This window comes from Chenopodium album, chromosome 1, assembly GCF_948465745.1.
Source record: "Chenopodium album chromosome 1, dcCheAlbu1.1, whole genome shotgun sequence".
NCBI classification, from domain to species: domain Eukaryota; kingdom Viridiplantae; phylum Streptophyta; class Magnoliopsida; order Caryophyllales; family Amaranthaceae; genus Chenopodium; species Chenopodium album.
The window spans coordinates 24,701,956-24,726,697 of NC_137834.1; the positions used below are offsets into that span (position 1 = coordinate 24,701,956).

Here is a 24,742-nt window from a genome sequence, read left to right on the forward strand (position 1 = left end):
AAATTATATGATATTATTTTTTAATTTTTCCGTAAATTAATGAAAGACAATAGTTTTAAAAAATCATTGTAGGAAGATAAACATTAAGAAGGTGGGGCCAAAAAAAATGACTTCATTTTCCATGTGCAAAATTCTGGAATATTGTAAGAGACCACAATCGACCGTAACTGCCAAAATCGATTTTTTTTATCATCTTTGTTTCATTCCCGATTTCCCATCACTCAATATCACTCCACGTCTCTCACTCTCTTGTATATATTTTTAAAATTTTTTTTTTTTTCATTTAATTTCTCAACCAAATACAAATTAATAATTGTGGTTTTGGGTTTTGTTTACTCTACAATTTGGTTCATTGACTTGTGTGTTTGAAGAAATGAAGAAGAAGAAGGAATTTATTCGATTAGACCGTGAGTCTGTAATTCCCATCTTTAAGCCCAAGTTAATTCATTGTTTAACCCAACTCATTGGTATGTTTTCTTTTTCTCTCAATTCTTTTGGTTTTTTGCAATTTGTTTTTAGCTCAATTTCAATTTATTATATTTCACTAAAAAGTTGAATTATGTTTTGTGTATTGTTTTCGAGCAATTAGTTTTGGGAGCTAGTAGCTACTTGTTAGCTGTGTTAGTTGTTTGTAGTGGTTACATTTAAAGTTTCGGCGTTAATTTGCTACAATTAAAACTAAACTAATGGAGTCAATTTGGCCATTACTCCCGTTAGACTAAATTGCGGGGCTAATTTAGTTGTAATTATTTTCGAAAATTCTTAATAATACCCTTATACTTTGTCTTACACTCTTAAGTGAGCAAGACGTTAATAAAAGTCACTAGAGAGGTGTCAATTCGGATGACTGGTTTGGATTTTGGTCTAATTCGGGTTTGAGTTTAATTCAGGTTTGAGTCATGTTGAACCATTGTGCCCGTGAAGGTTGAATTCTGGATTAGTTTGCTTTCAGGTTAAGTTAGTCGGTTCAAGTTAGTTTTTGACACGTCTAAATACAACAATAAATCTATTTTTGATTCTTGCAAAACTTCTCTCTTTATTTCCATGGCAAATTCAGCTTCCTCTCTATTACTTTTAGAGAAGATGTTCAGATGGATTCATGAATGTCATGAGAAAACTAGGAATTGAACCAGCTGTTGAGGTTAGCAAGCGGAGAAGATGAGGAGAAAGAATATTAAATTTGAGTTTAATGTAATATGAAGAACGTGTACAGTAATTACTCCGTAACACTTGATTAAACAGGTTTTTTTTTTATTCACCAGATTATTATAACAGTAAAGCCAAAAATTTAGATACTATGCGTTAAGTGTGTAACGAATACGAGTAATATAATTGAGAAAAGTCGTTAATATTTCGTAGGGGTTGTTAATTTCTGTTGTATAAATCTAATATATATATTTAAAGTGGAGTTTTTCCCCGAGTTTTTAGAGAGCCATGTATGATTTAATTTTCTTAGCGCGCTATGTAGGATTATAAATTTAAGTGGTAGCCAATTAAATAAGAGATTATTAATTTCTTTTAAAATTAAATAATCCAAATGCCACATAAGCAAAATTGGCAAATGAGATTTAAAAGTTTAAATAATTAAATACAAAATATTATCTTTTGAGTTTAGTAATTTAATCTAATATTTTAAAACTAATATAATAACAATTTTAATCACATAAATATGAAAAATATTTTTTTTTTTTAAAAAATACTAACAAACTGTGCATCGCACGGGTTTCATCTAATATAGATAATTAGGATGCAAGAAAATAAAAGGTTATCATGTGATATTAATGGGTTTCTGCTGTATAAATTTAGATAAATATGAAGTATGAAAAGTTTTATTTTTAAAAGGTTTTGCTTCCTTTGGTTTTTTTTTTTTTAACGTTCGTTTTTAGAATCTCACAGTTATTTTATCATGTAATAGCTTTGTGAGGTTTTGTTTGATTCATCTTATATAATTAAAGATATTAATGGTAAAATCTGTGACAAATGAACAATGTCAAAATAGGATTAAAAAAAAAAAAAAACACAACGGGGTTTTTATTTTTTAGTACAAGTATTTAGGATGGAGTGTCTAGCCATTTAGGATTGCTAAAAGCCTAAGATGGGGTTTTGAAGGCCACAGGAGGTTTGTGAAAAGTTGAAAAAATGATTCATTTTTCTGTTATTTTTGGCAGAAAGTGAGTCGGAGAGGGCAGAATTCTTAACATTTTGTAATAGAGTTGACTACACGATTCGAGCTTGGTATCTTATACAATTTGAAGAACTGATGGTAATTTTTATGGCTTAATTTGCTCAATTAAGGTGTAGATTATGCTTTGTATGATAATTTTGATTAACAGCTGGATGAATATGTCTTGATTTATGTGATGATAGCAATTATTCAAACTTTTTGAACCGGTTGCTGGAGCTCGCAAATTGGAAGAGTGCAATTTTCCTGAAGATAAAATTGAATTAGTCGAGGAGAAGTTTCTTGCTCTACTTTTTAAGGTATCACCTTGCTGATTTCAACTCAATACTTTCTTTACCAAATTAATTAGAATACATGCACTTGTTTTGTGATGATGAGTGATAGTCTATTAACATGTCAACTGAAACAGGTAATGCAATCATAGAAAGGCAGAAATATTAATGCATAAATTTTAAATAAGAATAGGAAAGCTGTGGTATGAAGGTAGAAATGTGAAAGCATGATTTCCAATAGGAATAGGAAACTTAGAATCATAGAACAGTAACCCAATTCTATTGCTTAGAAATATTTAACTCTTGTGTTGTAATGAACAATTTTATAAATGAATAATATTCTACCTTTGTTTCACAATTTTGCTACTTTAAAAGGGTGCACGGACTGTTAGGCAAAATTGGTTTGTAACTTGTAAGTGTAAGATAGAGAGAGAAAAATAGGAATGCATGTGATGAGGAGTTTAGAAAAAAATGACAGCCTGAAAAGGAAAGAAAATATTAATTGCAAATGATAAAATATTAATTGCAAATGATGTGTATCATTTATTTTTGGAAAAAAAGTTGCAAAAAATATGAAACGGAGATAGAATTTCCAGTAGTTGAGGTCCAGGAATATAAATGTGGATGCAGCATGGCCCTTCGCATACCCTGCCCGAAATATTCCACTTGAAAGTGGGGGTGGATGAGATTCGAACCCGTGACCTTTGTGTCACGCTTGCTTTGGTACCACGATAGTGGACCAACTCAACCAAAATCTTAAGCCGATGGTTGAGGTCCAGGAATATGCTTTATACTTTATCAAATTCATTGAAAACTTGTTGTAGACGTTTCTTTGGTATCACTGGCTGGCCTCTGGAAGGATTAGCCTCTAAATTTCATTATCAGGTCTAGTCAACATTGCCTTTACTTATCTTCTACCATTGGCATTGATCACCTTTATTTTCGAAGACCCTTATAATCTTGTAAACTTTATCTTTTTTATTTAATTTTTATTAATATGTATTATTCTATAATGGTCATTGAGATGAAGGTGATGGGAAAGTGTTATTATACTGTATGACTGCTTGAGCTCAACTACAAATCTACAATATACCGTCTACAGTATACTACTTTTATAACCTTTAAAGATCTCCATCCATTGCTCCTATAAAGGGAAATTAATTATAGTATTCTTTGTGTCGTGTATCATTTTGTGCACTTATTTTTTTGGCTGTAAAAAAATAAATGTATCACTTTCCTTTTCAAGAAGCTTTCTTTCATATTTTTTCTTTATGACTCAGCACTTTCCTTATTTTGTTATCTCGCCATCCAATATTGTTAGTTATAATGTCAAATGTAATTATGCAATACAATGTAATACGTAGGGAGTTTTATACAGTTTAACCATACACATTTGTAAAGTTCTTACGACCTTTATTTTGGCGGGTTAATTATTGGCTACGACAGTTATTTGTTTTAAACAAGCTAATTGGTCATGCTTTAAAAAAAAAAATCAAATATGAGTCTTAAATAACTTTTATTGTCATTTTGCAACATTATGTTATCTTATTTTGGATAATTTGACAATAATTTAAGTATTTTTGGGGGGGGGGGGGGGGGGGGGAAACACTATGTAACTTTATTGAAACAAAAATGTTTTGTGATGCTTGTGCATTTATCTCACTATATTTGGCAGAATTTCAATTTAAAAGTTCCAAATTGATCAAACTGCCTTTGCTTTATTCACACTAAATATGTTAAATTATTTTTATTGATCCATCTTGCTTAAGTGACTACATACAATTCTTAATTTCTCGATGAATTAGCTAGTAGCTAAAGTGTAATTCAGGCAAAGACATTTCAAGTCATTTTAGATCCTTTTTGCATCAAAGCCCAAATAGATATAGCATATAGTTATTATATGTCAACTAGTTGTGTAGTGTTGACAAAGAAATTGATAGTTATTATATGTCAACTGGTTCAATAGTTATAAAAAATAGAATATAATATTACCATCATTTGGTTACTTAATAGGTTTAGTTATATATTTTTATAATTTTTTTATCTTTTAATGCAGGAGAAAGGGCCAATAAAAAGTGGTGTGTCCATAGGGTCCGGGTTTGTAATTCAATATATTAGGATCGATGTAGCTTATCACATAAAGATTACTTGTTTTTTCTTGAAGTAAAAAATAAGATTACAATCTTTTCTTGACAAGTATTTCCACTTTGTCTTTCAAGATGTTGGAAAAAAGCAATTTCAAGATGGTGACAAATGAGGAGTTTGAAGTTGCGGCATCTGAGAATTATTGTCTAAATCTTCCAATCAAAGTTGATGAAGCTAAGGTTTGTTGTAGACTCTCATTAATATTCACAAGCGCTTTGTAATAGATTAGGTACCTAGACATTGCATAATATATTAAATCTTCCATGTCATTTTGAAACTAAATTCAAAAGGAATATAGGTGTCTTTCATGTTGTAGTTGCATATGAGCAAAAACTATTTAATTAAACTAGAGAAATTTGTGAAAAAGAAGCTTTTAAGTTGTCGACTTTTTGTAAAAAGACCTTTTAAGTGAAAAGTTGTGAAAAAAGACCTTTTAAGTTGTATTATGTCTTAAGGGGTACTTGGGTGAGTTTTTTAGGTGGTCAATGCCGGAGCTCCGGCGTTGACTCTACGTGAGTTAAAAAAATATATTTTTCCCTCGAAATTTTAGGGTAGAGAAAGAAAGAGAAAGGGGGAAAATGAAAGGGGTTGTTCAAATAGGAGGGAAATTTGGGGGGTAAATTTTTTTTTTTTTTTGTTTTTTTGTTTAACTCACGTTTCACGTGAAAGTCAACCCGGAGCTCCGGCATTGACCACTCAGAACACTCACTCAAGTACCCCATAAAAGCAAAATACATCTTAAAAGATCATTTTTCACAACTTTTCACTTAAAAGATTCTTTTATAAAAAGTCGACCACTTAAAAGGTCTTTTTTTACAAATTTCTCATTGAACTATGATCTTTGGTTGTTAGTTATCTTCTTTTTCTATTCATACATTGTACATTCTATTTGGTTCGGTTTGTCTTATCCTGGTGTTTATTTTTCCTAACCACTGGATCTTTACATTTGTTCATTCTGTAGCTTGACACAACACTTTTGAAGAGGTTTTTTAAGAAGCATCCCCGAGATAACCTTCCCCACTTTGCTAAACAGGTACACTACTTTAAAAGTTTATATTGCTCGCTATTGTTTATCAAATAAACAATTCTATTAGTAAATTGCGTCATTAATTTTGTGGTGATTTGGTGTAGAGGATGGCTGAGCTTATGTGTTGATTTGTTACAATTAATAAGTTAATAGAAAGGTGAACTCTTTACTTTCCAATATACGTACAATGTATCAATCAATCAAATCCTTCATCCCATAAGTGGGTCGGCTACATGAACCAAAAGTGATTATTCCGTATAGTCATCCACAAATATCTTCGGCCTCCATCCCTTACGATCAAACACCTCATTCTCATGCAAATCCGTATGATTCAATGCTTCATGTCCTTCCTAACTTGTTCCAACCAAGTCATTTTCGATCTCCCTCTACTTCGTTTAACCTCTCCATGATCTCACTTTTTCCACTGCACCTTTATCTTATATGCCCGAACCAACATAGACGATTTTCCCTTACTTTGTCTGCAATTATTGCGACACCCACTTTTCTGCGAATAACTTCATTTTTGATTCCATCTCTTAGAGTGTTCCCGTACGTCCATCTTAACATGTGCATATTCATAACCTCCATTTTTTTTAATGTGCTTCTTCTTGGAAGCCCAACATTTTGTACCATAGAGATACACTAGTCTTATGACGATACTATAGAATTTCTCCTTCAATTGTAAGGAATGCTTCGGTCACGTAACAATCCCGTGACTGCTCTCCATTTAAGCCACCCCGACTTAATTTTGTGGGTCACGTCTTGATCAATGTCACCATTCTTGTGAATGATCAACCCTAGATATCTAAAACACTCACTCATTGTCAAATCCTATCCATCCAAACTCACTACATCATCGCTTGTTCCCCTTTGTGTACTAAAGTGGCATACCAAATATTCAGTCTTACTCCTACTTAGCTTAAACCCTCTAGGTTCCTTATCTGTGCAATTTAAGCTTGATTTTTGAGTAAGTTGATAAAATTTCTTGAATGCTTTTTGTCCTAGGTGGAGGAGATGAGTTTGGGGGTGTCTTTCTTTTGTGTGTTTTAGCTTAGTTAAAAGGGAGGCTTAGGTGTTGGTTTTGGGCTTTCTCATCATTACATCTTTTGTGTTTTTGGTGTAGATGTCTTGTGTAGGACGCTTTAAGGGGAAGTAAGAGCAGCAGCAGTAGTAGCAGCTGAAAAGGTTTCTGTCTAATATTCTACACAGATAAGAGCAGAATGTCAAAAAAGGTCAAAGTTGGAAATCTTTTCAGCTCAAGGCAGATTATAATGCTATGCAGCTCTTATCTGTGTAGAATTTTTGACCAGAGACCTTCATAAACCTTGAAAATTGTGAAATCTATGGAGAATGCATATATATCTAATGAGAAGATATAGGAGTTTGCCAATAAAAATTCCAGCCCCAACTCTCTTAGTTTGATTACCTTTCTCAGGCCATTCTTTTTCTCAAAATATATCACCTTGCTTAAGACATTAACAAAAAGTGTCTAAAAATGATAAAGGGTTACCTTGTTTTTGTTAGTTCTATTTCTTTTCAAAAGTGAGATCAGCAATATTTAACCTATATCTTTTGTTTGAGAAATACCATTATAAAGATGTCTTTTTAATTGTGTGTGTTATTTCCCAGAATGAGTATGGAATTAGTCTGATTGTGTTATAACATACGAAGTACAAAGTAACGTATTTCTTTTTTTTTTTTATTTTTTATTTTATTTTATTTTATTTTTTTTATTTTATTAACAATGTCATTTGACATTTATATTTCATCAGTGATTTGATATAATCCTGCTTTGATTAGAAGGGCAAAAGTTATACTCTACACTTTTCAAACTCTTTCATAAAACTGTCTTTGATAATTTTACTAACAAATGATGATAGAAACTTTATTTTAAGTAAAAAGTTCAAAGGTCAAATGTGGTATAGATGAATATATAACTGAAGAGCCATGTTTTGGCATGGTTGATACTTGATAGTATTTTGTTCAATTACGGAGATGTGAGTTGTTCATATGAAGGAAATGTAATACACATTTTTTCCTTTTAAAATGCCTATGGGGTTTATTAAGTGTAATCTTGTTCCCTTTTAGATATTCATCTAGCTAATTAACTTTTTGCAGTACATAATTTTTCGGCGTGGTTTTGGAATGGATCGAAAGACTGGTTACTTTGTTCAATGGAAAATCGATGCTCTTATTTCACGAATTGCGCAAGGCTTCTTGAGATTGACTGGGTAAGTCAAGTAAATAAATAAACTGCAATGTTGTTGATTTTGTTGTCTTCTCTCATTCCAACTTAAGGGTCTTAATTCTATCAAGCGGGTCATTAATGAACTTACTCTTAAAAAAATATATATAATCGAAAATTTCTGATTCAATGTCAGTCACTCAATTCACTTCTCATTGTTGTTCTTATCTGAGAATAATATTGTGTTGGTACCTCTTATAATTGAACATCTAATACCAAGCTAATACTGCTACACTTGAATGTCCAAACTGTTACTGTAAAAAGAAATTTTTGGCATTTGTAAAAGAACTTTAAATTTTATAATGTGTCATGAAAGTTGGCTATTAAGAGCTTAGGGTTGTTTGGTTGCCAAAGAAAAACATGGGAATTTGAAAATCCTAGGAATTGAAATTTTTTGAAGTTGTTTGGTTAACAAATTCATGGGAAGTAGAAATTCCCATGAATTTCCATTTCCCACAAAATGAGGGAAGTTAATTACCTAAGGGGACCTAGGTAAGTGGAACTTCCCATGGGAATTTCCACTTCCCTTAGTTAACCAAACAATTTTTAGAATTTCCTAGGAAGTTCAATTTCATGGGAAATCAATTGTCCAAGGAATTTGCAATTCCTACATTCAACCAAACGAGAAGCGTATGGAACTATGGATTCATTATTGACTTCTCACACATATGTCAAACTTTATCTGAGGTGGTTACCAATTTAAAAAGCAATTCTTATTTTTATGTTGTTATCTATGATTTGGTATGACCCAGTATGGGTGATGGAAGGAATAAAATGAAAAGATTATAGTACAATGTCTTTTTATGTCAGAAGTAGACATGATGCGCACTCATACTGTATTAGCTAGAGTTCATTTTTTCTACAGCCAACATTTTCCTTTGCCATGCTCTCAATGTGAAAGTGCACCCCGAGGCCCTGTGCAAAATTTAAAAAAGAGGCCCTTTAATTAAAAAAAAAAAAAAAACTCATCTTTAAAATTCTAATATAAACCGATGATATATAAATAAATAGTTATTACAAAATGAAACATGTCAAAGTTCTTAAAACTACTAATTATTAATTACATCTTAATTAAACATTCAACTAAAATCGATCAATCTATCAATGTCTCACGTGAAAAGAACCTTTCTCCTTGCATTCTTGGAAGCAAAATCTTCGATTAATTCTTCATAATCAACATTCTCCAATAGATCATTCTCGATTGCCATCATTGCTAATCCATTAAGTCTTTGTTGAGACATTGTAGACCGCAAGTATGACTTTAAAAGCTTTAAATTGGAAAAACTTCTCTGCAGATGCAACAGTCACAGGGATAGTTAAAAGAACTCTATATGCAATGATAGTATTGGGAAAATATTCTAAACCTTTTAGAAACTGTAAAATACTAAGTGGTCCCATATTTTCCAAAGGCAAGAATTCAGTAAGCAACTTTAACTCCACAAACAATTCTTTCCCATCAATATCAACCTGTCTATTGTGACTCAATGCAGCTTCTAAACCTTCACAACGAGACTTTAAACTACTATCATCCAATGATTTTAAATCATCAGAACTAAACATAAAACCAAAAATGGTTTCATATTGCTGATATTGTTCAAATCTCCTATTAATGGAGGCAATAGCTTGATCAACAATAGGCAGAAAATAATTAATTCTAAATGCTTCTTGTGGAGATTGTGAAGTAGATGTTTCATCTAGATTTTCATCAAATTGTCTTTTTCTACGAATTTCACGCCTTTGAGGAAATACGGGATCAATATCCATTTCCAAAGCCACATTCTTACCTGTTTCAATGGCAACATCAAAACCTGTTTCTCTATAACCCACAAAAAAAGAATTTAAAGCACTTAGTTTATTAAGAGCAACATCAATAAGCATATCTTTTGATTGTAAGTGCTTGCTTTCCACATTGACAACATTCAAAATGTCAAACCAAATGATAATTGATATTATAAACTCAAAATCACGAAGCTCATTATTAGCTAACGATTTAGCTTCACTTTGTATTTTCCAATCAGTGTCTGATACTTGGAGCAAAGCTTCTCGTATGTCAGACATTTGAAACCGTTTAAAAGTCTCTAGCTTTACCACATGAGTGAGCCATATCACATAATAACAAATTAAGAGAATGACATCCACAAGGAGTATAGAAAGCTCTAGGATTTACATCTAAAAGTTTTTTTTGTACCCCTTGATGTTTTCCTTTCATATTCGATCCATTATCATAACCTTGACCCCTCACATTATCTATATCAAGTCCAAGATTTTGTAATTCAATTTGCAGAACATCAAAAAGGCCCTGACTAGTTGTATCATTGACATTTAAAAATCCTAAAAAGGATTCCTCGATGTTATTAGAAGATACATCCACATATCTCAATATCAAAGACATTTGTTCTTGGTGGCTAGTATCGGGGGTACAATCAAGAATAACAGAAAAATACTTTGCTTGTTTTATCTTATTAATAATTTCAGATTTAATAGCATTAGCAAGCAAAAGTATTAGTTCATTTTGAATCCTATGACCAAGGTAATGATTATGAATGTCATCATTTGTAATTCGTCGAACATGCTCTTGACATATTGGATCAAATTCGGCTAGCATTTCAATTAAGCCCAAAAAATTTCCATTGCTTTTTTGATACAACCTTTCGTTACTTCCACGAAATGCTAAGTTATATTTTGCAAGAAATTTCACAATAGAAATAACTCTAAACAATACATTTTTCCAATGCTATTTTTCTTTCTCAAGTAGTTTTTGAGCTACTTTATCAATTGTTTGATTCTTTTGGAATCTTAACCGCAAATCATACCAAGTAGCCACATTTTTAATATGTTCCATGCCTGTCTCATGGTCTCTAATCCTCTTGGTAATATGTGCCCAATCAGAAAAACCTTCATTTACTAATGCACCTTTTCCCGGCCCTTTTTTAAAAAATTTACAACAAAAACAAAATACTCTATCAAGCTCTTTTGAATAAACAAGTCAATCTCTATCGTATTTTTCCCCATTAGACAATATTCTAGTGTAAAATGCAGCAGAAAATCGTCTAGAAAATTTATCTTTAGGACCTTTATCAATAGACATATCTCTTTTGGGACCCTTTGCTATTAAAATATCAATCAATTTAGAATCAAGGCCATCCCAATTTCTAGGATCATATATGTCAACAGAATAATTATCAATATTTTCATTATTAGGAACATCATTATCCATTGACATATTTTCACTATCAAGAGGTGTCACATTGTCATCAACTGTCACATTTTCATTCTCTAGTGGCACATTTTCATTATTAGTAGGCAAATTAACAGTCTCTGGTGCCACACTATCATTCTTTAATGGCATATTTTCATTATTAGTACCCAAATTATCATCTTCCTTAGGCACATTATCATCTTCGGCAGACAAATTTTCATTCACAGTAGGCACATTATCATCCTCAACTGACACATTTTCATTCACATTAGGCACATTATCATCCTCAACTAACACATTTTCATTCACATTAGGCACATTGTCAGTTTGAGGTGATTCTTTTATAAAAAATTTATCAAGTGCTCCTCTTTGGGATTGGGTTAACTCTTCAATCCTCTTTTTTTTCTTACGTTTTTCATATCCAGATTCATGTTTCCTTTTCATAATAAAATTAACAATTGTGGCACAAATCAATCAATCATTAATTAAACAGAAAGCAAGAACAAGAACAATATATAAACTAATGAGGCTAAAAAAATGAAATAAAAATAAAAACAAGGATGGAGATTGGAGACAAACAACCGAAATTCATCTCAAAAGCTCCTGCCAATTGCAATATTCCAACAAGTCAACAACTCCTCGTCTCCTTGCAATCTTAAGTTCTTAAGACTATCTTATACCTGCTGAACATGACGAACAACAATTACTTAAATAGCATATAAATTATAATTATACCTTCAATTTGAGACAATCAAGTATTCGATTGTTCGGCAATTGCAAAAATCGACCAATTTTTTTGGTTGTAAATGACTATGGACTAATGAAGTAATGAGAATTGAGATAATCAGAAAAATTCCCCAAAGTTGTAGATTAATTCATAGAAATTGAAATTGATCTCAAAATTGGACGAAATTATATAGAGAGTAATTTATTTAGCCGTTTGAAATTGATTACCTTTTTTTTTTTTTAAGGATAATCAATTTTGACTGTTTGGATTTAGGGAGAAGTTTTGAAATTTTAATAGGGAGATATGAAGAGTCAAACAGAAAAATCTATACTTATGATTTATAGAACGTTTATCCATGGAAATATGGAACAAATTAATGTAGAGCAAGAGAGATTTTTGGGAAGGAGAAAGATTTTCGGAAGAATTAATGGCAACTTTTTCCAAAATTAAAGAGAGGATTGACTGATTCTTAATTATCTCTTATTAACCGCTTGATCAAAGATGGGAAGGAAGGTAAAAATGGGCCCTCACTTTTTTGGGCCCTGTGGAACCGCTCATGGCGCACACCATAAGGGCCGACCCTGGTGCACCCTATTGGTCGATTTTGCCTTGGGGTTGGCCAAACTTTTCTTCGCCATATTCTCTCAATGACAATGCTCAGTAATGCACTTTATTGGGTGGCTTTGCCCTAAGGTTCAAGTAAAGTTTATTTTCTAACTTTTTCTAGACATTACTCCAGTAGTTTAATGCTCTTATAATGATTCTGTGGTAATTTTCAAAGAAACCACTTTGAGTGCTGATTTGCTGCGGGATAGGGCTTCTTTGTGGGCTAAGGCAGTGGGGCGAGTTTAGTTACTCATTTGGGGATATTGGACGTGTAATCTGCTTTTTTAAGTTACAAGGACATCTTGTCCTCTGTTCTTGTACTTTCTACTAGTTGCTGAAATTAGTAAAAAAGAAAGAAAGAAAGAGCAGAATGGCTACTATATGGTTATGGTAGATTTGATTGACTTGTAAGTAAACGTTGCAGCTACATATATAACAATAAGGCAGAATGGTTCTGTTCTCCTTTCTTATATATGTAGTATATATATATATACATATCTATATATACATATCTATATATATATACACACACACACATATATATATATATATATATATATATATATATATATATATATATATATATATATGTATGTGTATATACATATGTATATATGTACATATACATATATACATATGTATATATAAAATTCCATTAGGGTACTTGGTTTTATTATAATTATTTGGAGCATATTACTTGTTGAAATAATATCCTTACTTTAAAACCTCTTATTTTTTGATGTGTTTTGGTGCAGTCTGAGTAAGTTATTCTCAAAAAAGAGAAGAAAACAACATGTGAAAAATGAAGAACTGCACGAAGTTTTAGTCACCGAAAATGATGAACAGGATGAGGATGATGATGGTGGTGGTGATGAACACAGCTTATTAATTGAAAGGATTCGTATTCAGAATATGAATCTCAGGTTTGAATGAGACTCGTATTCCTCTTTTGCTGATAGGGCACCAGTGAATACAAGTATTATTTTACTTTTTTCACTAAATCTACTGAAGTTCTCTGGCATTAGAACATATGAAAATCCATGCCTTTTCAATCGTAATTTACATGCTTAGGAGTTTTTCATCCTACATTAAAGTCATTAATGGAAGCAGTTTTTACTTGAGAGAAACATCAAAGTTAAACCTGCTTGTTTCCATACTTGCCAGATCTCAACTTAAAATTTGAATGAGTTACATCAAAAACTTGGTAAAACTATTGGTTTTATTATCTATATGCATTGTTAATGAAGTTACTTAAGGTCCATAAAACCAAGCACATGTTGCTGGTCACAAAATCAAATGACAGATTAATAGTAAATTCGTAAATGCTGATAGAGAGGCTGAGATGGTGAATTACTCCCTTTTGGACTTTTGATACTATTTATAGAAGTATAAAACTCACTTTGACCATTTTTTGTTCTTATACATTGAAAAACATACTTCTTCCGTTTCTTTATGATACTAACATACAATTTTGTACGAGGTTTGGGAAAGGTAAACGGACAAATTAATTAGAATAATTTTAACACCGATACGAAAAATAATTTAGATTAATATGTTCGATGTTTATCTTCTCTAATCCCTTCCTCAAATAGCATGCCAAGAAGGTGTGTTGCAGCTATAAAGAAACGGATGAAGTATATATTATCATGTAAAATGTTTTCGATTTTGTTTCAATGACTTTATTCATTTTTATTTTATTTATTTTTTTTTTTACTTTTTCACTTACGATAATTATAGATATTGGCGGTTAAAGTTGTGTGTTGGCAGTCTTGGCACACGTGCAAGTCAAACTGGAACGACTTTAGATTAAAACTAGAGAGCATATATATTTTAATAACATAGATTATTGATTACATCTGTAGTCTAGACTTGGTAGAGACCAAGCTTGCATGTTGTGGGGTATTTTTGCTGCAGCCTGCAGTTGGTATTGTTGTGATATAAGGTCCTTAAGATAGTGTCTACCTTGCCTGTTGGCCTAAGGCTAACATGGTTGCTAAATAGAGTGATAGATAATTGCATCTATTTCACATATCTGTTGCATTGACTTTTTTTTGACATTCTGCTTTTACTCAGTCCTTGCAACCTACTAAGTAAAACAACAATCCAAGAGCCAACCTTCGAGAAGATTATTATTATATACAGGTAATTTTTCTTCAGATTCCTGTGTTTAATTTTGCCAACATTTGAGGGGATGCTATTTTTGGAGGCAATGAATGAGGGGGTATGTGCTTGGTTCAACTATAGTGAAGTGTATGAGGTCAAATTCTAAGAAATCTTTTAATTGAAGGATGGAATGTGTTTGAAACAGGGTTTGGAATAAAATAAATCGAATTATCATCTGTTGAAGAATCCTCTTTAGCCGTGATTCTTGAGAATATGGAAACACAAGTGATAGATACCTTCTTGAAGACTGAAAACCTGCTTTCTTATAACCTGCAGAGAATATTTCTTATAATTTCTAACGTATAGAAACCCTGCAGATTGAAATCAACTGAAGACGGAAGAGCAATTTATGTAAAGCATTTCAAACACATTCCCATGGCTGACATGGAAATTGTTCTTGTATGTTCAAACACTTCTTTTTGTTCTTTTGAGCCATATACATTATGTTGTATGCCTTTTAACAATATCACTTTTTTTTTTTTTTTTTTTTTTGAAGCCTGAAAAGAAGAGTCCAGGATTAACTTCATATGACTGGTTTAAACTCCTTGTTTCAGCTGCAATTGGACTGGTAACTTCTTCCTTTTTATGAGTAATATGCCATATTTGAATTTGATGGTTTAAGTTGTAAAATTTAAGTGTTTAACCATTACTTTGTGTCTTTCAAAATGTGGATACATCATTGCCAGATTTGCCTGAAGTAATTTAAAAGATGATTGTTTTAAAATAGTGAGCTGTCGTGCACTTGTTGGCTTTGTAGATTGCTCAACCAAACAAAATGTGCTGTATTATCAGGTGACAGTTATAACCCAGCTCTGCCAGACTACAGCTAATCTGAAAGTGTTGGCTACTGTCGGCTCCGCAGTGGTTTGTTATTGTGCTAAGATATATTTCACGTTAAGTACTTCCTCTGAATCTTAATGTATTTATTATATTCAATAAGCACCAAGTGCTTGCGATTTTTAACCCTATTAATACTTGTATTATTTTTTTACTCGAGGAAATAATCTTCCTTATCTAAAAATATTCTTCAACATGTGGATTTCTTTTACTCTTGTTTAACATTCATTTCTGGTTTAATGCTCTCAGGTTTCAGGCCAATTTGAGTGACTATCATAGTTTAATCACCCAGTCCATGTATGACAAACAACTAGACAGTGGAAGAGGCACTCTACTTCATCTATGTGATAATGTTCTGAAACAAGAAGTAAGTTGTGGACTCAAGTTACAGATAGGCTTTCTGTGGTCGATTATATAACTCAGACCGATACAAATTATAGCTTTCGGTTGTCGATTATTTAACTCCATGTAGATATTCCCAGATTTTAAAGGTTTTTGTTGTTTGTACAGGTTAAAGAGGTTCTTATTGCATTCTTTGTGTTGATGAAGTATGGGAATTTTACCCGTGAAGTAAGAATCATTCTCATTATAAAATGCTTGCATTTTTGTAGAATTGTTTGTACAAATTTACGACCTTGTTGGTTAATTCAACTTGAATATGGAATGTTGAAACAGGACCTTGACCGGAAATGTGAGGAGCTGATATTAGAGCAATTTAACGAACAATGTGACTTTGATGTAAATGATGCTATTGACAAGTTAGAGAAACTAGGTATTGTTTATAAGGTAAGAAGTCCATTTAATATGCTTTTGTTTTATTTTATATATACATACAGCCTTAAAAATTAAAATTTGAACAAATTCACAAACTCAAAAACGTTGTTAAGAACAAATTTACGATTGTATGAGTACAAAGTTATACAAGATAGTTTTCAAATATAACTCTTAATTGTAATTGTTTTTCTGAACATCGATATAAACCACAATATAATAGTCTTAATTCTATTTGCAAACAAATATACGGAGTAGATTTTAAAAATTCTAATTTGCTAATATGATGTGATACACTTTAGCCAATATATTTTATGGATTTTCATAATTGAATATTGGATTAATGAGTTAGTATGTGCAACAGAGATTAATAAATCATCATAGAGATTGTTATATACACCCATGAATATTTTATTCTCATTTTGATGACTGTTTTTCATACAATCATCAAATGAAGAGCAAAAACTAACCTTGGATTACTTGGGTGTACGGTGTACCCGAGTGTATAACAAATTCTAATAAATCATATTGAAGGAATATTTTGAGCTAATTTTATGTCGTATCTATGTATAAAATAAATAAAATATAGACATGAGAGAGTGAATGACTAAACCACGTTGCACTGCTTTTCAAAATCGTCTTATTAGATACAAATACAGTGATTATATATCAATCTATCTTTAACGCAGGATCAATCTGACCGGTACTCATCTGTTGATGTTAAGAAGGCTAATGATGTCATTGGCACCACCACAGAGGAAATTGTTAAAAAAGCAAGTCAGGGCGATGAGTGGGGTGATGACTGAAGGCAATGTTGCAAGCTTGCAGAGAGATAGGCACCGAATGCAGGGATGTTTATCATTGAAGAGACTCAATAAGCACATGCATTGGGGGGGATGGTATTGGTCGGCTTGCAGCTTAATGATATAATCCAAATGAAACATATTTCTGTATGCATTTACACAAGTCAGCTTACAACTTGAGTAACTGATATTGGCTACAGCATAATGGGCACGCTGGAATTCTCAACTGATTTCTTAGCCTGAAAACACGAAATTAAACAGCATATACAGAGATAACTAGATAAGTCAGATAAACCATCAAATGCCATTTTAAAATTGATGGTCTGATGGCAGAAACACATCTGTGCAAAACTCTGTTCATCAGGCTACAAAAATGATACTTGGTAATTTAATAGTAGACAAAGCTCTTTGACGGTCACGAGTCAAGTTTTTTTTTTTCACATATAAACCGCAAACAAATTACAGCCATACAGGGTGTAACAGGGGAACTAGCTGCAAAACCTGTCTACCATACATAAAACTGCAGACTTCAGATTCTCTGCCGGCTAGAGAAAACATAAAAGCTTTAGATTGCAGGCCATTTATTTAAAATTTATACTGCAGGTAACAGGTCCTCTTCAATAAGCTGGTCTTATTATCACCATGCGACACAATGGCTCTCCTGGAAGTTTGGTGGTCGTAGACTCATAGCTTTTATCCAAGAAGGAATTAATCATGGAATCAGTTTCACCTACAGATATCAAAAGAGTCAATTTGGCGCAAACTAATACAAGCTCCAACCCCCTCATCAATATACTTCACAGTTAGGATGGAAAAAAAAAGTATTGATGAGGGAAAAAAAAAATACTATGTATAATTTAGATTTTACTTGGTAACATATACTTGAAATGGAAATGCTAAGTTTATTTTAAGACAACCCAGAAAGAAATATGTGAAGCTTTTTAAGGGCACAAAGGGAGTAATTTCTAACAAGTATTAATGTCTAACAGCTGAGGCAAACTAAAATGCTTAGTAGATGTGAAGTTCATCATGACATTGACGAGGAGAGATTACCTACTGTCTGTCCATGATCATTTTCATCAAAAGCTGACAGCACATTGCCTTTCTTTCTCCTCAACTGAAAAATAGGACAATTTTAGCTGTCAGACAATTTACCAAATTAACGGATACAATATACACAAAGAAAGCATTGCTTTCTTATATATTCCACGACTAACAAATTCAATGTACTAGGGGCTTCTAACCATATCGCATCCAAGAATTCTCATGATGTTTCACACCTTTGACTTGCAATTCTCATAAGAATATATATTCGATGACCACGCTCCGCTGCTGTATGTGGGTCGCCATCTCATGCTGAATAGATAAACAGGGATTGTCCCTGAAAAAAGACAGGAGAGAAATTTGAACATCAACTCATCTCCATACATGTAACATCTGCAATAGTATATTGAATGACCACAGTGAAATCACAAGATCTTAAATTTAACAAAAGCAAAGGCATCCTGTAGAAAGTTACAAATGGCTAACTACCTGGCAAGGGACGAGTACAAAATCCCACACCATTAAGTGACCAATATTGTCAGATAAATCTCAGCATGGTGAAAGAAATAAAGGTCTGTTTTAGAGAGCCAAAGTACTCTTAACAGAAAAACTTGGTCTCCTGCCTGACTTCTGATATTTCCATTGCCTCCAGCTGAACTCGTCTGCAGGCTGAAAAACAAGAGAACAACTAAGGAGCCGCAGCATAGTATTAAACTATTGATAAAGAAATGATAACTAAGCTCCTCCTAGCATAGTGTAAAACAAGATTCCTCATAAAAACATGATAAAAGGAGAAACAAAAGTGCCCCTGCAGGTTGTCTTATGAGATATGCATCATAGACGGAGACCCCATTACCTAATAACAGAGGAGCAAATGGAAAGTAATTTAAGAACATAATTTTTTGGGAAATTCTCACTAGTAATCATGAACTTTTATTTTTTCTCAATGGTAAACCATAAAACTTTTGATTATCAATGGTAACCATGAATTAATATTACTAAACTAATGGTAACTTAAGTTAAACAATTTGTAAATTTCCTTTACCATGGTTTAGCAATCGACCTACAAAAAGACATTAATACCCTTATGCATAACCACTTCTTTCTTCTTCATTTCTCTTTCCTCCTCCCCGCTGCAACTCCCTTCCCAGCCACCACCGTCATTGTTAAACTACTTGTTAAGGTCAGAATCGGAGCAAACTCGGAGTGACATAGCTTTAGTGTTGTATAACCTATGGCTTGATCATAGCAACCGAGTGAAACACGTGAAACAATTCAACAACAAACCTCTGCCATTCGAACCACAAAACCCAGAGAATTCAACGGCAAACCCCGACAAATTCGACCTAAAACTAACAAATTTGGCCCCAAAATCAACGAATTCGACCACTAATTCGACCCCAAATCAACATATTCGGCAAATTCGACCCCAAAATCAACAAATTTGACCCCTAAAATCAACAAATTCAACCCCAAAATTGACAAATTCGACCCCAAAAATCAATAAAATCGACCCCAAAATCAACAAATTCGACCTCAAAACTCAAAAAAATCGTCAAATTCGACCCCCAAAATCAACAAATTTGACCCCAAAATCGCCAAAAGTCCTAGAAATTTTAACCAAAGTAAGGGGAATGAGAGGGAATCGGGGAAGAAGATCAGAGGGAATCGAGGAAGAGGGGAGGGTGGCTAATTTCGGCTAGGGAGGATGGCTGGTTTCGGCGTCCTCGAGAAGCAGTTTTGGTGGTGATGAGAGGAGAGAGAGTGTGGGTCGGGAGCAGGGGAGAAGGTGCTTGTTCTAGGATTAGGGTGTCGGTGGTGGGGTCTCCGGCGGGGGATGGGGTTGAGTCACAGTTAGCCGGACGAGCTGAGCGGCGGGGAGGGGGGTTGCTGGTTGCCTGATAACTGGGGAGGGGTTCAGATTTATTTTGTTTTTTTTGTTGTTTTTTAAATAATTTGAAGGGTATTAATGTAAATTTATTGTTACTTAACCCAAGATTAACCCTAGTTAATCTTTTAATAATATTAAAATATCATTAATGTTACCATTAGTTTAGTAATATTAATTCATGATTACCATTGATAATCAAAAGTTTTAGGGTTTACCATTGAGAAAAAATAAAAGTTCGTGATTACCAATGAGAATTTCCCTAATTTTTTTAATACAAATGAAAAGACGTAATACCTTGATTTCAAGAATGGATTTTTGACAAGTGGATCTATCAAAAGGTACACCACGATGCTTTTGATTGGACATCACATTGTGCCATCAGGAGCTCAATTGTTTCAATTTCTCAAGAACCTGTTTCATTGATGGCCTAATAGCAAGCGACTCCACAGTACATGACAAAGCAAGCTGCAACATCTTCAACAAGTTCTCTTCAGGCCCTGCTTCCCATAATTCCGAGTAGAAGAACTCAGAACACCTCCCCTCGTCCATCAGTAACATGGCCCATCCAACAATATTGAACCCATTACCATATTCAGAAAATGATGGATCAAGAGTTTTCTTCCCTGACATCAATTCTAAAAGCACAACACCAAAGCTGTAAACATCAGCCTTGTCCGAAACCCTACATGTGGTTGCATACTCTGGTGCTACATAACCAAATGTGCCTGCCACATCAGTTGTGGCATGGGTCTGAGAAACTTCAAGCAACCGAGCTAACCCAAAGTCAGAGAGATAGGCATTAAGCTCCTCATCCAGCAAAATATTGCTTGGCTTGATATCCCTATGAACTATTCGAGGAACACAGGAATAGTGAAGGTAGGCAAGGGCATGAGCTACATCATCTGTTATCTTGTATATTTCAGGCCATTTGACATTGTTTGCTGATCTGTCATGTATGAATGTCTCGAGGTTTCCCCCCGAAAGATAATTGTAAATCAAAAACATTTCAGTATCTCCTACATAGTATCCAATTAGGGTTACGAGATTTTTATGTCTAACTCTCCCTAAAGTCTTAATTTCTGCCTCAAATTGTTGGATTCCTTGGAATCTGCCTATGGACAACCTTTTAACAGCTACAAGATAACCTGGGACGAGTTCAGCCTTGTAAGTCGATCCGAACCCACCAGTACCAATCAAGTTCCGAATGCTAAAATTTCCAGTTGCACTAACCACATTATCATAAGTCAATTCCACTGGGGTATTAGCAAAAGTCACAACTACCTTTCTTCTCAGGCAAGAGAGTCTACCCAGCTTCTTTCTTCCAAACACAAGCCCAAGCACTATCACTAGGATAACGACAATTACAACTGAGACAGAAGTCGCTGCTGCAATTATCAAGGATTTCATTTTTCTTCGATGGTGCACTTTCTCAACTTCAAGGGGAACTGGCAGACCAGCTGGTGGTACCGAATAAGGATCAGGACATGAGTGCAGAAATTTATTACCCTTGAAGCTTCCACAATCACTTATATTCTGTAGGTGCGGAATATGACCAGTGAGATTGTTAAATGAAACATCCAACTCCACAAGATGGGACAAGGATGAGAATGACCAAGGTATGTCATCTGTAAGCACATTGTGATCCAACAAAAGAACTTTTAGATTGCTTGCATTTGCCAATGCACTAGGAATTGGTCCTTTGAGATTGTTTTTGGACAGATCCAAATCCTCAAGGTTAGTCAATTCGCCAAGTTGTGGAGGAATCTCCCCAGTAAAGTTATTCCTGCCAAGAAGTAGTGATTTCAGAGATTTCAAGTCTCCCAACTCCTTAGGTAGAGGCCCAGATAACTGATTTTCTCTTAAATCAAGATTACTAAGCATATTCAAGTTATTGATATCTGATGAAATTGACCCCCACATATGATTCTGGGCTACTTCAAAACTTTTTAGCTCCAAACAATCCTGAAGTAGCGTTGGGTATATCTCCCCAGATAACTTATTAGCAGTCAGATTCACATAAACACCACGAACATTTTGACAACCAGAAAACAACTTGCCAGGAAGAGACCCATTGAAGCCATTTTCATTCAGCAAAAGCTCATATGATACATTACCATTGAGAACGAACAACCCAGCTGACAAAAAAAATAAAGGCAATGAACCAGTGAATTTGTTCCTCCCAAAATCATGTTTTATCACCAGACTATCATCTGACATTGCACCATATTGGACATTCGATTCAGGATCCCACATATTGACACGGAAGTAAACATTTTCAATATCTTCTTCATCGAGATAATACAAATCATCCCTCTTCAAGTTCACTCCTCCACCACAATTGTGATTATCGGATGGCAGAAGAAGATCAGAAAGAGAGTTCCAACTAACATTCAAATACACCATGCATGAGACTTGAAGCTGCAAAGGGAAGTTTCCAGAAAGACCATTTGAACTTAAATCCAAAAAAGTCAAATTTCTACACATTGCAATACCCTCCGGTATAATACCATCAATATAATTCTGACCCAAATTCAGAGCTCTTAACGAACAATACTTAGTCCAATTCCAAGGCAAGCGACCGCCAATATTCGCTCTAGGCGCCCATAACACCTGCAAAGCAGGAATCATAAATACCTCTTCAGGAACACCTCCCACAAATGCATTATACTCACCCCTAAAAATATCCAACGATCTATCATCACTATACTCAACCAAGTTGGTAAGCACAAGAACAGCCAACTTCTGGCAATTACTAAGCTCCCTCGGAATCGTATCCGTAAGACTATTTCTAGAAACATCCAAGACCCTAAGTTCCGACAAACGGCCAATCTCAGGAGGTATACTACCTTCCAAAATATTCCCATCAAGTAACAATGTCCTCAAATTCATACATTTCCCAATCTCAGCAGGAACATTACCAACAAGAAAATTATTCGAAAGCTTCAAATGAGTAAGATACCAACAATCATGACCCACATTAATCTTACCAGACAACTGATTATCAGACAAATCAAGAACCCTAATTTTCCCCGACCCAATTAAACTACCCGGAACTTTCCCAGTAAGCAAATTAAACGACAAATTAAGCAAACGAAGCGAAAACGAAGTAAGATTGCTTATCTCATTCGGGATCCTCCCGGAGAAATTATTCCCCTGAAGTTCAACCACCTCTAAACGCCGCAAAGATCCAATTTCCGCCGGAATCTCGCCGGAAAACCCGTGATTAGCAATCGACAAAACCCTAAGCTCCGTCAAGTTTCCGACGGAAGAAGCTAGGGTTCCGGCGAGAACAGAAGAACCGCCATTTTCACCCAACAACGTAAGATTAACAGAAACCACTCTACCATTAGAAGAATCACAAGAAACACCACGCCACTCACAGTAGTGAGTCTTAGCAGTCCAGTTCGAAAGTATCCCAGAAGGGTCACTAGAAATGGCGGATTTGACGTCAAGAAGCGCGGATAAATCACCGTCAATGGCGACAGTAGTGAAGAAGAAGAAGAAAGAGTAGAGAGAAAGAAGGAAGAGAAGAGCTAGACTCGGCATTTTAATGGCGGATTAAGGAGAGAGAAAAAGAGGGTTGTTTCAGAGGTTAGAGACGAATAATGTAGGCGACGGTAATGGAGTTTCCGACGACGGCGAGAATGTCGCCGGTGAGAAAAGCGGCATTCGCCGGAAAGAGGAGAGAGAAAGGAGGAGAGAGAAAATGAGTGAATGAAAGGATAAAATTGGAAATGTAATGATATGAATGTTTTAATGTGTTAAAAGGGTGGAAATGTTGGACGCATGTTGGACTTGTGAGGAGGGAGCTGACTAATTGACTGGTAAGCGGAATTCGGTTCAAACCCACAAATATACCGAACTTCACTTGCATCACCTCTTTCTTTGTTTTTTTTTAATTTTTTTTTTTTTTTTTTTTTTTTTTTTTTTTTTAGGATTCAAATGTTCGAGATGTTTAAGGGGTAGATTTGTCTTTTGGTTAACTAAGAGTTTAATCACTATGGTTTTTTGTTTTTCAAAATCATATGTTTATGACATGTAATGAATCAAAAAATAGTCAAGCCATGACAACAGAAAAGTGGAAACAACTCTTTTTTATTTTTTGTTTTTGGTTTTTTGTTTTAAATCAAAAAAAAGAAAACTAAAAAAACGATGTCAAACAAGCCCTAATTTTTTCAAGTTTTTGTTTTTACAAATTCCTACATTTGTTTCCTCTGTAGGAAATCCTACATTTGTTTCCTTTTGTAGGAAAAAAAATACGATTTTTTCACTGAATACAATTTATCACATTATTCGCCATACACTCTTTAACATTTTTGCAATTCGCAACTAGATTCTTTACATAGTTGCTACATCTTAATAGTGATGAAAGTAATTTGGATTAAAATCGAATCGAACCGAAAATCAAACCGAATTTATTAAAACAGATTTGATCGGTTTGGAAAAAATTAAAAAAAAAATATGGATTGCAGTTTGGATTTGATTTGGTGTTTTAAAAAACCGAAAATCGAATTACAAACTGAAATTTTGACTCATTATATTAACCCCGTTTTCTTTACAAAGTATCCCAACCCCTTTCCCCTTTCAAATATAAACCAGAATAATTTCTCAAAATCTCACTCTATCACAAAGAACGTATTTAACAAGAAAAGGTTGAATGATTGCATGAATTTTTTGGGTGAAGTTTAGGTTTTCGGATCTGAATGTTGCGAAAGAAAGGGACAAATATAGGTTTGGATTGGATTCTAAAGCCGAATGAATTCGCTTTGGTTTGGATTGGACCGAATCTTAATTTAGCTTGGATTCAGTTTTGGCTATAATCCAATCTGC

At 33.9% G+C, this 24,742-nt stretch overlaps 1 protein-coding gene and 1 pseudogene across 4 annotated transcripts; one reads left to right on the forward strand and one right to left on the reverse strand.

Annotated features, from left to right (window-relative positions):
• The first annotated feature begins 186 nt into the window (after positions 1–186).
• On the forward strand, positions 187–17,203 carry LOC145642830 (uncharacterized). Its single transcript, XM_081693999.1, has 15 exons — positions 187–467; positions 2,169–2,263; positions 2,368–2,481; positions 4,674–4,778; positions 5,561–5,632; positions 7,745–7,857; positions 13,159–13,326; positions 14,477–14,545; positions 14,884–14,965; positions 15,063–15,134; positions 15,359–15,459; positions 15,653–15,770; positions 15,914–15,973; positions 16,079–16,189; positions 16,864–17,203. Exons 1-15 carry the CDS (start codon positions 374–376, stop codon positions 16,978–16,980), a joined length of 1,491 nt encoding a protein of 496 aa, XP_081550125.1. The 5' UTR covers positions 187–373; the 3' UTR covers positions 16,981–17,203.
• Positions 17,204–17,546: 343 nt separating this feature from the next.
• LOC145642813 (LRR receptor-like serine/threonine-protein kinase RPK2 pseudogene) lies at positions 17,547–23,542 on the reverse strand (annotated as a pseudogene). 3 transcript variants are annotated; one of them, XR_014115725.1, is made up of 5 exons: positions 20,207–23,542; positions 18,511–18,690; positions 18,258–18,358; positions 18,031–18,094; positions 17,547–17,707 (listed from the first exon to the last, which is right to left on the reverse strand). The product of XR_014115725.1 is annotated as an LRR receptor-like serine/threonine-protein kinase RPK2 pseudogene, transcript variant X3 (transcript). The 3 variants fall into 3 exon arrangements; XR_014115724.1 differs by having other exon boundaries at positions 18,035–18,094; positions 18,222–18,358; XR_014115723.1 differs by having other exon boundaries at positions 18,222–18,358.
• Positions 23,543–24,742: the final 1,200 nt, after the last annotated feature.